This window comes from Bactrocera neohumeralis, chromosome 3 (assembly GCF_024586455.1).
Source record: "Bactrocera neohumeralis isolate Rockhampton chromosome 3, APGP_CSIRO_Bneo_wtdbg2-racon-allhic-juicebox.fasta_v2, whole genome shotgun sequence".
In the NCBI taxonomy this organism is placed as follows: domain Eukaryota; kingdom Metazoa; phylum Arthropoda; class Insecta; order Diptera; family Tephritidae; genus Bactrocera; species Bactrocera neohumeralis.
This window is the reverse complement of record NC_065920.1, coordinates 23,108,379-23,122,104: the sequence shown is the minus strand read 5'-3', so window position 1 is coordinate 23,122,104 and position 13,726 is coordinate 23,108,379. Positions and strand designations below refer to the sequence as shown.

Below are 13,726 nucleotides of genomic sequence, written 5' to 3'. Positions count from 1 at the left end.
CTTCCAGTTCTGATCTGAGTACCTTTGGGAACTTATTTCCTGAAAGCTGATGCTTCAAGCGGTGTTACAACGCAGTAAGCACAGCCCTTGGCCGAAAAAACCAGGTTAATTCACGTATTTTGTTCTGTCTGATTATTGCAATTAAGGAGTAGATCGGCGCACGTTTTTTCGAGTCATTTATATTGATATTTATAAAGACCATTCAAGCTCAGCGCTCCCAGTTTTTTAGACTAAGGGTCTGCCTTTGTACTCACTGTCTTATCGAGCTCACTAGTTTCACTACAAATAACTAAATACCTAGACAGAGCCACCACTTGTGGATATTTCGCTTTTGATGTTTTGACAGAAGTCAAAAATCCTCCAGAATCATCACTCTAGATCTGACTACTTTTCTGAAAGTATTAAATTTTTTACAGTAGACTCACAAATCCCCTAATCACCTAATCTGCTGTTTCTAAATCGCTTAACCACACACACGCATATCATTAACCGCATCTTCAATATGTTTTCTATTATCAAAATCTGTAATTTTCTAATCTACACTCCAATCTTTTTGTATCGCCTTGTAGCGACAATTGTGAGAACATTCTTAATTATGCCTTGTTCCCCGACATGACTACAAGTTGTTATCTAATTGCGGTCGCTTTTTGTTCTACAACTGCCCTGCCAACGTGCCCCCATCTCCCTCTCTACGTAATTTCTATTTCCGACAATCGATATTCAGTCAAGCGATTACAGTTCGAAGAACATTCATTTGTGTGCGTCGGCCGCTTTTTGATCTTAACTTCGTATAATGAAACAAAATGAATGAAATTAAAAACTGTAACAGTGAACAAGCTGGTAAACGAGATATCGCCCACGCTCTTGATTTTGATCGTGTTCATAACTGTTTTTCTTTTGTACTCTCTTTTTTTTGCTTGTTAACATGTGTGTATATGAAATAAAAAATCTTGGGAGAAATACTTTTCGTACATATTGAAAACAGAAATTTGGCTCGTGGCAAGGTCATTGGAAAAGTGGGGCAATAGTCCCACCTGTCTCATTGCGTAGAGAGTTGCTAATTTAACAGAGCGTTTAGATTCTATAGACTTTTTCTCATGAGAGTTGAGTTAAGTTTGAAGGGTTTAGGCTAGACCAAGGTTGACCAAAAAATTTAACTCCAGAGCCACACGACAACAACATTAAATAAAAATTATTAAATATAGTTCTCAGAATGACAAAAAATTATGTATGTCGACTCAAAAGCATATCTATTAGATCTGAGTCAGTGTCAGCCAGCACTGAATGAAGGAGGATTATCCGGTTAGTTTCGACCGAGCTACCGCCCGCCAGCCGACGCCAGCGCAAATTAATTTGCTTAAGATAAGATAAATAGACGAGGATTGCACCGCAACCTTAAGTCTTTGTACCATCTTCTAAATCACAAAGACACACCTAGCCCCAGTATATTGATAAAGTCCAATATACTTTTACTGCTAGTGACGCGATGTGATCTCTATTTGGAAATATGGATCCCAAGGCCTTTAAAATGCGTCTGCAGACTGCTATACAGTCAATTAAAAGGTGTCCTGGAGTTTCAGGCTCCCTGACGCTGAACCAGCAATTTACTCAAGATGCTAGTCCCATAGTTCTATTTTCAACTTGCAGTGGGCAGTGTAGAATGAGAGAAGTAGCCTCAGTTTGTCCCTTGAGAGGTTGCTTACATATTTAAGCCTGCTGAGTTTATAACCCCCATTAGTAATTTGGCATGGCGCATGCCTTGAAGTTTTTTGCCAATACCTCTCTCTGCTTACTTCTTCTTCCTTGCGGAAGTGTTTGTATGTCCGCGATGAAGAGTTCAGGTCTTACCATGTTAGTAGTTGCTGCAGAACGTGCGAGCTTATCAGTCAATTCATTCCTGACTATATCTTTGTGACCGGGGACCCAGATGATGTGCAATTGGTTACGTTCCGCTAGACCCTTCCCCTAGTAGCGATTTGATCTCATAGGCAGAGATTGTTTTAAGTGCCGCTTGACTATCGTTGCGATAGTTGTGTTAAGAGTATTGAGGCATGGTCCTGTGACACCTGCACCAATTCCTTCCAACGTTTTCGAGCCGTCGGTGTAATTAACTGGCTTAGAGCAGATATACCTCATGTCAACTGAGATGTTTATCTATCGAAAAGATGCAGATGCGCTATATTTTTTGCCCAAGAGATTGTTACAAGAAGCTTTCTCCATATTTTTCATAATTGACCACCTTGCGAGGTCCGGAAGAATATACTTAAATATACTGTGGTACTATTATTCTTTTTAAAGGATCTCTCGCTGAACTACCACGTTGAACCTTGAGGTATTGGATCTAGAGGATCTTGAATTCAAGTATATCAGTGTTTCAGGGAACAAGTCCCATGCTTTTATAATACTAAGAGCCTCAGTTAAGTTGATCTTAAGCATGTTTTTGCGGGACTTCTTCTAGAAGAAAACACTGACTGTGATTCGTTAATGACTTAGAGTGGCTTGGGGCTATGTAAACCATCTTTAGGCAACCAATATCGCTGTAAAAGACTCGACGCCCATTCATAGGTATTTGAAAAAATTATGTTTACACCAGCTTAAGAACAGTCTTCTGCTGCCTAGTTCCATAAGTACAACCAGTCCACTCTCTAAAACTGTCAAAAAACGTTGAACTATACACACACCAGCACGATGAACGTTCGTGCTCAGCTGAACAAGCGTCGTAGCAATGTTCGTTATGACGATCTAAGCAACATAAAAAGTGCCGCTAAAAATAAACAAACAACTATTGTACAGCAAAATGACAAGAGGAACAACAATTTCGATAGTTCATCAAACAATTGCCAACGATTGGAAATCAAACAGAAATCAAAAGCATAAAGAACAACAAAATCAAAACAGTGATCGCTATGATAAACACCAAACAACACGATCGCAATCGCGGACATACAAACACACACACATTTCGATTATAACGACTGCGATCGCGCGGTATATTTGTGGGCGGCCGGCAGTCGGAGACAGAGCGCACCGGCAGACAGGTGACACTGCCGACTATAAGAGACCATGTGTGCCGGTTTGTGTGTGCGTGTGTGTGTGAAACTTTCCCAAGAAGTTGTCAACAAAAAATCGACCAACATTGTAGTCTGCAGAGCAACTATGCCAACCAACCAACCAACGAAGCAGCTAACCGGGCAGCCATGCCACCAGCCAGCCAGCCAGCCGTTCACTTGCTCACTCATGCAACCCTGAGGCGCAGTTAGCCTAGTCATCTACTACACATTGTATTGACCCTTTGGTCTTGACCATCCACTACTTGTACGTAAGTAAATATGGAGTCTAACTGGCTGACTGACTGGGAACACGGCTGAGCGCTTCGCTGCTTTTTGTTTGTGTTTCATTGGCAACGCGGCGGTGTTCTTTAAAGTCGTTGTTTTTTTGCACATATCGAAATTCCATGGCCCGATGACGTTATATAAATATACATAGTGTGTGTTTGTATGTATTAAGAAAAATATTTACATACAACCCTGCTTGCATTGTCAACCAGCGAATTACAAGTTGACCAATGTAGGTAAATATACATATTTAGTACATATGCCTGTATATATATCTGTATATGTATACTTCTATATATGATACATATATGTATAGCAGAAAATATCTTTTCTAAATATTTTTATATACATACATATACACCTGCTTTCGTCCTCATGCTCTATTGGCCTTAGTCGCTCGTAACTTCTTAACTTTATGAGATACCGCCGCTCCAATCGGTGTCAACAACGCTATGATAAGTATACATGTATGTATGTACACGTAGTCGTTATGTAGCCACGTCGTTTTCATTCGCTTAAATAGCAATTCGCATTTTTCACTCGTTATGCGTACTAAATGTGCCAATTTCTTCCGACCGGACCGCGGATACCTTAATTATCGTAAATACCGAGATTGTAACTGCGATATCGTATTTGCAATCGACTGTGAATGGCTTACTCCATGGTAATCGCAATGAAATACATATACATACATACAGAATTCTGCCGCTACAACAACAACCATATACATACATACATACATATAAAAATTTATATAAGTATATACTTGTATGTAAATTTGAGCAAGCCTAGAACTTTACATTGACACATTTTTTCTTCAGGCATCTATGGGGTACACCTAGGACCTGAAAACACACAATTTTTTTCATACATCAATAGGTTATACCTTTAAATATAACATTATAAAATTTTAAATCGATATCTCAAATATTTTTTACAACTGGGCTGTAACAGCCTTCTAAGTAGCCGCTCAGTTGAATCAGTTTCTTCAGTTTATCTTTAAAAGGGGTTCTCAAAGCTACATTTTTCAAAGTTACTGTAGTGAATGCACGGAGATAAATAATTCTCATATGATGGCCTACCAGATTTTTGATCTAACCAAAAATCGTATTTCGCAGGCCTATAACGAGAAAATGCTTGAGTCAAAACCAACGCAAATCAAAAAGACGCCACCTTTTTATCAGTTTTGCGCCAAATCTCGGAAATCTTATTTTTCGACTATAATTCACTCTACGTACAATATTTTCTATACGAGATTTTATTAAATTTCATCCACGGAGAAGACCAGCATCACTGCAACGGCAGAGTACATTTTTAGCGCCATCGCCTTCTTCTTTACTGGTGCAAACACAGCTTACGCGGTTATAGGCGAGTTAACAACAGCGCACCAGTCGTTTCTTCTTTTTGCTATTTGGTGTCAATTCGAGATACTAAGTGCAGCCTTCTTCTTCATCTGATCTCTCCAGCGGAGTGTAGGTCTTCTTCTGCTTTTACCGGCGGGTACTGAATCGAAAACCTATAAAGGTGGGATGTTCTCATTCATACAGACAACATGACCTAGCTTGTGCAGCCGCTGTCTCTTGATTTGCTGTATATCTCACACAGTAGGCGATGTTGAGGAGCTATCCCGCGCAGATTGTGCGGTGTGCCTTCTTGTGGATTGGCCAAAGCACAGTTAAATTTCAACAAACTCCAAATTCTACAAAGAAACTGATGACGGCTCCTTATTGCTTCTTCGCCGCTGTATTTGAATAGCTCGGCCGGCAATCCATCTCCCCGCTTTGTTGTTCTTCAGACGGGTAATTGCAGAGTTGGGTGGGTGCGTAGCTTAGCTAGTACAAGATAGTGCTCCGAGCCAATGCTAAGACTTCGGAGAGTACGCACATCTAAAACACTAGAGACATGTTTTCCGTCTATCACAACAATTTGGTTGGCGGCTTTTCGATCCCAAGGTAGCCAGGTAGTAGTAGGAGATGCATTTTCGTATGTTGGAATCTAGTACTACAATAACCATATTTCGGGTCCCAGCGAAGTTGATCATTCTCAACTCATTTGGGTAGGTTTAATCATGGAAGCTGAATTTACCGACGTTGTGCCAAAGAAATCTTCTTTGTCCATAAACTGTGGAAATAAAATAACCCCTGAAGGGGTAAAAGAATAGTTTGGCGTAATATAAAAGATTACCAGGCATCAATAATATTTTTTTTTAACAAAATACCCACGCTTTTACAAAAACATTAGTTCATTCCTAAGTCACGAAGCGAAAACCTAAACGGGTCAATTAATGACACTCTCTATCACTGAGATAGCATTTTTTGGGTGTGGTTTAAGTTAAAGGATCCCGAAAACAAATTTTTCTATTCGAAATCTTTAAAATTTTCCGATAACACATGCCAAAAATGAGTGGATCGGAGATATGAAACATAATTGAGGAAATTATAGTATTCGACTTTTAGCAAGATCTTTCGAATACCACAGTGTATTCTTGATATACATATTCTCAGACAAAAATCCATCGGTTACGAAGCTTATGTAAGTCAAGCATATCAGAAACCCACAAAAATGTTTTTTGGGATTATGGTTTAAAAGTTTTTTTCGTTAGAGGAAGCTCGCAGCATGCTAACCTAACCCGTATACATACTATATAAAAGATGATTCATTTCGAGGTTCTCTACTTTTTTTTTTAAGAAAAATCACAGACATTTCAAGTTTCATGAGGAATGTTTACGACCAATGGAAAAAAACTTCTTTGGCTTTTATTTTTTGAAGATAATCTCTTTCAAATATTGACCGCGGCTTTTTCAAGATTATCTCTTTCAAATGTTATTCGCGGCTACGTCTCAGATAGTCCATCCAATTTTCGATGTCTCGTTTTTGCATATAATTGAATCACGAACTCATCCCGACTCTAAGAAATCTGACTTTTAGTAACAAAGATCAAAAATTGAAATATCTGAGATATTTCTTCTTTTCATACGCAATATAAGCTCCGGTTTTCCGTATAATATTGACAAGTGCACAGCTTGGGAGCTCATTTTTACACATGTTAACACCGAAAAAATAAAAAAAAAATTATTGAACTTTTTTAAGTTTTTATCTTACTGTAAAAATTTACAATCATGCTTAAGAATATTCACAAAAAGTCCCCACTCATTATTGATATGTAAAGACCATACAACAAAAAGAAATTATCGCATTTCTTTAGAGTTAATTTTAAAATCGGCAACATCTCAAAAATTCCACTGATTTCGAACAATTGATCTCGATACTTGTCGCTTTGTCGCAAATATTCGCTTTGAACACGCCGAAACGCGCCGGCAAGTAAATATTTTGTATGCAATTTTTCAACACATTCGGTGGAGAAAACTAATTATAGTTTTGCACAGCAAAAACAACAGCAACAAAAGTCGAAATCGAAATCGAAATCAAGTGCGCGAATGTCATCTGCTGGTTATGCTTTTTTTGTGTTGCTTTATGTGATTTTGGGCTGAGGAAATTGCCGATGCAAATTGTAAGGAAAAGCATTATTGTTATGTATACTTCTATATATTTAAAATTTTACTAATTTTTTTTTAGCCTAAGTGAGGTTATGTTAATTTTTTTTTTTCATTTGGTTAGATTCCGTTCTGGTTTAAAACCTAAACTAATTCTAAAATAATTTATTTTAAAAGTTTTTTTTAATAATTAATTTTCATCAAGATTTTTCAATTTCTTTTACAGATTCTGGTAGCGAATCAGGCTCACATAAAAGTATTAGGGAAAAAAGGCCTTCGGGTCCATCGGACGGTAAGCCGACACGGGTGCGAACGGTCTTGAATGAGAAGCAACTACACACGTTAAGGTAAGTTTCAACAAACTGCACGAAAGTTCTCAATAAAACCTTTAGAAGATATTTAGCTGAGGTGCGTTTCCTGTTTTCGATATGTGTCTTCATTTTTTGCCACAATTTCATGGCCCTATGACTATATATAAGCTAATAGGAAGTTTAAGTGGCCTTCGAACGATTTAAGTATTTTTATGATTAAAGCTTTCTTATCAAAAATATATTCGAAAACTTAATATTGTGTGCCGAAGAGCGGTTGCGTCTAGAAACAATGTGACTTAGCTCAAAATATTGGAAGAAGCACCCCGAAATCCATACCAGTCTTATCAGAAAGCCATTCGATGATATTGATAGCTAGGTTAGAGCAGCCCTGAAGGCTCTGTTAATAAGTTCAAGGCTAGTTTCGCTACTCCGCTATCTGAGTGGATGGTCACTTCTCTGAAGGCGGCTGCAATCCGAAGCAGTATATCCACTGCTACCTTAATGGCTGCAACCTCGACCTGGAAAACACTGGAATAGTCTGTAAGTCTGAAGCTGGAGTCGATAGAGAGATCCTGATAATAAATCCCTCCACCAACATTCCCACAAGCTTTGACGCATCCGTGAAGAAGCTCGCTGCACCTCTCCTCCAACGGCTGTTTCCCAACGCGCAACTCCCTCGCCGGTATATGGGTAGAGAAGGAGCCGGCAGAGTTTGGTTTGGCTGTCTAAAAGTATGAGATCCGAGATGTTTCTGCCTTTATCTGACAAAGGCGGAACATTCGAGGATTGTTCTTTCAAACAGCTGACGGAACTGGCAAAGTAAAAAGTACAAGGTCCACCTTCTGTATGCCAATCGGACAGTGTCCATATAGAACTCCTACAACCCTTAAAAGGTGGACTTTGCTGAGAATGAACTATTATGATTAATCTTGGGCCAGAGGACCTTGCACAGCTACTAGGAGTTGACCAACGCCTGCTGAGCTAATTTGACGCCTAACAGTCCAGTAGAGTACTGGAAAGACGAAAACCCTTTCCTACCATATCGCTTGAAACTACGTTTCTCTCAGAAAATTATTCTCTTGACCTTATTTACTGACAGTCTCATCTTTCCTTTGTATTTAGCTCTTCGACTCTATTCTATCTATCGTCTGATAATTATCCATAACTTTTTTCGACGATGATATCTTCAGAATGGCTTAAAAACAGTTGATAATTATGGGATTGTAAATAAAACCCTTTAAAGGACTTTTTTTTCCTTCAATCGGTTCTTTAAAATTAGATTGCGAAATCGTTACAAATTCACAAAAAAGCTCAGTAAGGTGGCAAAACTCCTAATCTTTCGTAAAAAAGGCTAGAGTTGAGAAAAGTCCATACAATCAAGGCTCATTAATGATTTTTCATAAGCAAAATACCAGAAGCCGTTAACCGCCATGCAAAAAATGCACTGTTTTGTAAATGACTTGGAAAATTGCTGTTGGCAACGTTCCGGTGAAGACCATCGTTTATCAAACGTCTCTTCAATTGTCAATGAAGGACAAGTTATAGTGTCTCGGAGTATAATTAAAACCTTATTCCAAAAAGTCAACAAACGAAAATGTCTTCTTCAAATCAATCTATCGAGTAACATAACCCTAACGTTTCTTAATTAAATTTCCTTGCCATCTTCTATGCCTAAAAGTATTTTTCATACCAAGAAATAAGGCAATCATTACTTTTCTTACTTGCAGAACCTGCTACAATGCTAATCCGCGACCTGATGCGCTCATGAAAGAGCAGCTTGTGGAGATGACTGGTCTATCGCCACGCGTCATACGAGTCTGGTTTCAGAACAAACGCTGCAAAGACAAGAAGAAAACCATACAAATGAAACTGCAAATGCAGCAGGAGAAGGTATGTACAATTCAGGAAGCTTCCGCGCGCATTAACCCTCTAGCAAGGGCATTCAATTGAGCTTAATTGATGAAAGTTTCTCTTTGCTTTGCGTTTATAGGAGGGACGAAAGCTCGGCTATGGCGCCATGCAGGGCATACCGATGATAGCGAGTTCGCCGGTGCGCCACGATTCGCCATTGAATTTGCAGGGCATCGATGTGCAAACATATCAGCCGCCATGGAAGGCCTTATCCGACTTCGCGCTGCATGCGGACTTGGACAGCAACGGTGCGATCAATACGCACACGCCCGCGTTCCAGCAACTTGTCAATCAGGTGGGTGCCGCTCAACTACAATTACACGCCAGTGCTGTGACTAAATTTGTAATTTTTTATCTCCTTCCTTCTAACAGATGCACGGTTATGATCTCAATGGCATGCCGCCGTTGCCGCCGCATCAACAGCAAGGACCACATCCGCCACCGCCCGGTCAGCAAATGAATGGACCACCCATTGGCAGCATGGACTCGGGCATCACATCACATCATCACCCGGACAGCACTGACTCATATGTGACCTATCTGGAGAGCGATGACAGTATGCAAGGCAGTCCGTAGAAAAGCATGTGCAAACGTATCTAATTTGCTCTTCTTCTTCTTCTCGTTCTTGTCGATCCAAAAAAAAAATTGAAAAAAACACAAAAAAAATTACAAAAACAGAGTCCAAACTGGCTTTGACACCAACATCGTCAATGTCTTTGTCAATGTCATCATCTTCATCGCTATCATCCGCATCGACATCGGCGGCCACCTCAATCGCTTCGCCACCATCAGCCTCGAACACGGCCGGTGCACTTTTGGGTAGTGCCGCGGCAGCTGGCGCTATTGGCGGTCTTGGTGTCGGTGGTGTTGTAGCAGCGGCTTGTGCGCTCAATCCCGGACTCGCTTTGGGAGGCATGGCAGTGGGCGGCGGTGGTGGTGGTGGTGTTGTTGGCAGTCTTGGTGTTGGCAACACGGCGAGCTGTGGACAGGCACAGTCTGCTACGGAGCAGTTGATGCAAATGTTGCAAAAGGTGACGGCTTCGCCGACGCACGCGGTGCTGTGAAGGATGTACGAGGAGTTCTGCCGTCAAGCCGGAACTCAGTGATGCGTGCGCAAAGGGGCAAATGTGCAATTTTACGGGGAGCGTAGCAGCAGTTGGTATGCGGAAGATGTAGAAAGCAGTTAGACGAAGTGCGTGTGTGACTAGTAGCCAGTGCGAGTAGCGCCTCATGAGAAAAATTTTGAGCACGTAGCACCAATAAAGCTCTCGTAGTGAAAGCTCTGAGTCGCTAAAGAGTCAAAAAGCTGCAGTGTTGGCATATTGTAAGACATTTTGCTGAAATTTCAACCAAAAAACTGTATAACGGTTTTTGTGAAATTTTTTAATAAATATAAAAAACGTTTACCGTTATTTGTGGATGAAGTTTTAGTAAAGTGTGTTACAAAATGCCCACATTGTCACTAATCTAAGTATTGTTACTTTCACTTATTCATTGTTGTATTATTTTTGCAAAATTTTAAAGTTTAATTTTCAAAAAAAAAAAAATTAATAAAATTCATGTGAATAGTTTAGAAACTTTCAAAGAAAACTTGCACGTAGGCATTCAAAAATGGCTGCAAATGCAAACGGAAATGCTCACTCACTTAAAAAGTTCTTTTATTAAAGCAAAAAAAATATTATTCTTAAAAATTAAATAATTATTATTAATGTAATTATTAAACAAAAAAAAAACAAAAACAAGCTGCAACTAAAACCAAAAGCAAAATAAATACTTATAGGGAATTAGAAGTTTGTAAAAGTATGAGCATTCATATATCCTAAATAACTGTATATACTTATGTAAGTACTTAATGCATAAATTTAGAAAGGACATAATTAAACAAAAATTTATGATAATTAAATTTCTAGTTAAACTAAACAACAACAAATAAATAAATAAAAACTAAAAATAAAAATTAAATCAAGAATAGATGCAACAAGAAAGAGAATAATTTGAGAAAAATACAACCCTGTAAAACAGCAAAAAGCGGTATGTTAGGCAAACTTGCGGTAAAAACATGTTTGTATGTGTGTACATATACTTGTATATATTTGTGTATACAAATATTTTCGACTTTAAAAATTCAAAAAATTAATTTTTTAATAAAAAAAATAATAAATATTTAAAAAAAATAATAAAACTTTTCTGTATTCTTTGTACGGACTGTATTCTGTATAAAAAAAAACTAAAAATTTTAAAAATATATTTTTCTGTAATTCGCGTCATCACGTTTTTCGAAATTGATTTTTACAAATTAACCAAAAAAAACGCTCAAAGTACGAAACTAATTTTTTAATAAAGAAAATAATACAATTTTTGTAAATATATTTTTTTGAAATTTTGAGTTTTTCGAAATTAATTTTTACAAATTAACAAAGAATTAAAACAAATTAAAAAATTTTAAAAATATGTTTTTCCGTAATTCTGTTTTTTCTTTCGAAATTAATTTTCATAAATTAACTAAAAAAAACGATTAAAGTTCAAAATTAATTTAAAAAAAAAAATAGTAAATAATTTATTTTTGTGTTTTTGTATAGTTCTGAGTTTTTAAGTTTTTTCAAAATTTATACAAATTAACCGAGAACACGCTTAAAGTTCGAAATTTATTTTGTGAAAAACATTAAAAATATATTTTTGCGTAATGATGCAATTTCGCGTTTTTCGAAATTAGTTCTTAAAAATTAACCAAAAAATTTAAATTGATTTGAAAAAAATTAAAATTGAATTGAAAATTTTTTTCCAGAGCTCTGAATTTCCACGCTTCTTGTTTGCAACTAAAAATTTTTCAAAACTAATTTTCAGAATAAAAATTTTACTTAAAAAAATTAACTACAAAAAATTAAAAAAAAATGTTGACTATAAAAAACCAAGAATGTACGTACATCTGTATGTATGTGCATATATACATATTTGTTTGGATTCAAAAACATTTCGACTTTGAAAATTAGAAATTAATTTTTTTAATTAAGAAAATATATATAAAATTATAAAAATAGATTTTTCAATAATTCTCAATTTTACGTTTTTAAAATCAACACAAAAAAAACAAAAGTTATAACAAAAACTTATTTTTCCAGAGCTATGAATTTTCATGTTTCGGTTTTTTTATCCAAAAAGTTATCAAAAATAGTTTTCACAATAAAAATTTTATTTTTAAATAAAAAAACCACAAATTCAAAACTTATTTGGTGAATTAAAAAAATTTTTAAGTAACAAAATATTAAAAAAATATATATTCTTTTAACATTTTTTTTGTGGATCCAAAAAATTTTCAGAAATAATTTTCAAAATAAAAATTTTACATCAAAAAAATAACTCACAAAAAATTACGAAAATTAAATTTCGCCTATGCCTATGTATGTATGTACATTTGTATTTGGACTTAAAAACAGTGGCAACTTTCAAAATTCGAAATTAATTTTTTTTAATCAAAAATGAAAAAACTTTAAATAAATTTATTTTTCGAAAAGTTTTCCAAAATTCGAAATTAATTTTTTGAATTTTGAAAAAAGTCAAAATATTAAAAAAAATATATTTTTCAAAAATTCATTGCTTTCAAGTTTTCCAAAATTCAAAATTAATTTTATGAATTAAAAAGGTAAAAATATTAAAAAAATATAGTTTTCGAAAATTCATTGTTTTCAAGTTTTCCAAAATTCGAAAGTAATTTTTTGAATTAAAAAAGTCAAAATATTAATAAAATATATTATATATTTTCCTAAATTCAGTGTTTTCAAGTTTCTCTAAATTAGTTTGACGAAAAAAAAATTATTTTTCGTCAGCTATTTGCTTTTCACTTTCGGATCTAAACGCTTAACAAAAATAGTTTACACAAAAGATATTTTATTTCTAAATAAATAAAACACAAACAAATTTCCAAAACTAATTTTTTGGGGTATTTGAAAAAAATTATAATGTAATAATTTCATTAATTTTACATAAAAAAATTGTATTATATAAAATATTTTGTGAAAAATTAATTTTTCAAAACAATAAGAGTTTTTTTTTCATAAAAAACTGTGGATATCCAAAATTATGCATTTGAAAAAAAGTAATATAATACCTGAATTCATTTTATACAAAAAAAAAGTTATAATATAAAAAATTTTGTGAAAAAATTATTTATCTAAAATACTAGAAAATTTGTTTCCCTGAAAAATTGTGAGATACAAAAAATTATGCATTTCATAGTACATGCCACTCAGCCCAAATGTATGTTATGTAATTTTTTTCAAATTATTTTTTATATTATAAATTTCCGAAACAAATTTTAAAAACTCATATATGTACAGCTTTTAAATACTTTCAGCAAGCCTAAATGTATGCTGTGTGAAAATGAAGCTTATTATTGTTCAGGCATAAATAATATATTTATCTTCATACTTAGTGCTTTAACAATGAAAAAAATAATAATTAAAAGCAAGAATTTAAAAAAATTAATTTAAACAAGTATATAAAAAATTAAAAAGAAAATTATTAAAAGAAATTATTAAAAAAAAATTATTAAAAAATATTATCTAAAAAAAATTATCTAAAAAAAATTATTTAAAAAAAATATTAAAAGAAAATTTTAATTATTAAATTTTTATTTAAAAAAATCAAAAACAAAAAAACAATGATTTTAAAAATTTTA

General features: G+C 35.0%; 1 protein-coding gene across 1 annotated transcript in view; it reads left to right on the top strand.

Moving 5' to 3' along the window:
• Nucleotides 1–11,109, top strand: part of LOC126752746 (insulin gene enhancer protein isl-1) — an 86,866-nt gene extending 75,757 nt beyond the window's left edge. The window contains exons 5-9 of the mRNA XM_050463708.1: nucleotides 7,056–7,176; nucleotides 8,868–9,030; nucleotides 9,131–9,346; nucleotides 9,424–9,607; nucleotides 9,730–11,109. Of these exons, the coding sequence (XP_050319665.1) occupies nucleotides 7,056–7,176; nucleotides 8,868–9,030; nucleotides 9,131–9,346; nucleotides 9,424–9,607; nucleotides 9,730–10,115 (1,070 nt within the window). The 3' untranslated portion in view covers nucleotides 10,116–11,109. The remainder of the gene's footprint in view (nucleotides 1–7,055; nucleotides 7,177–8,867; nucleotides 9,031–9,130; nucleotides 9,347–9,423; nucleotides 9,608–9,729) is intronic.
• Nucleotides 11,110–13,726: the final 2,617 nt, after the last annotated feature.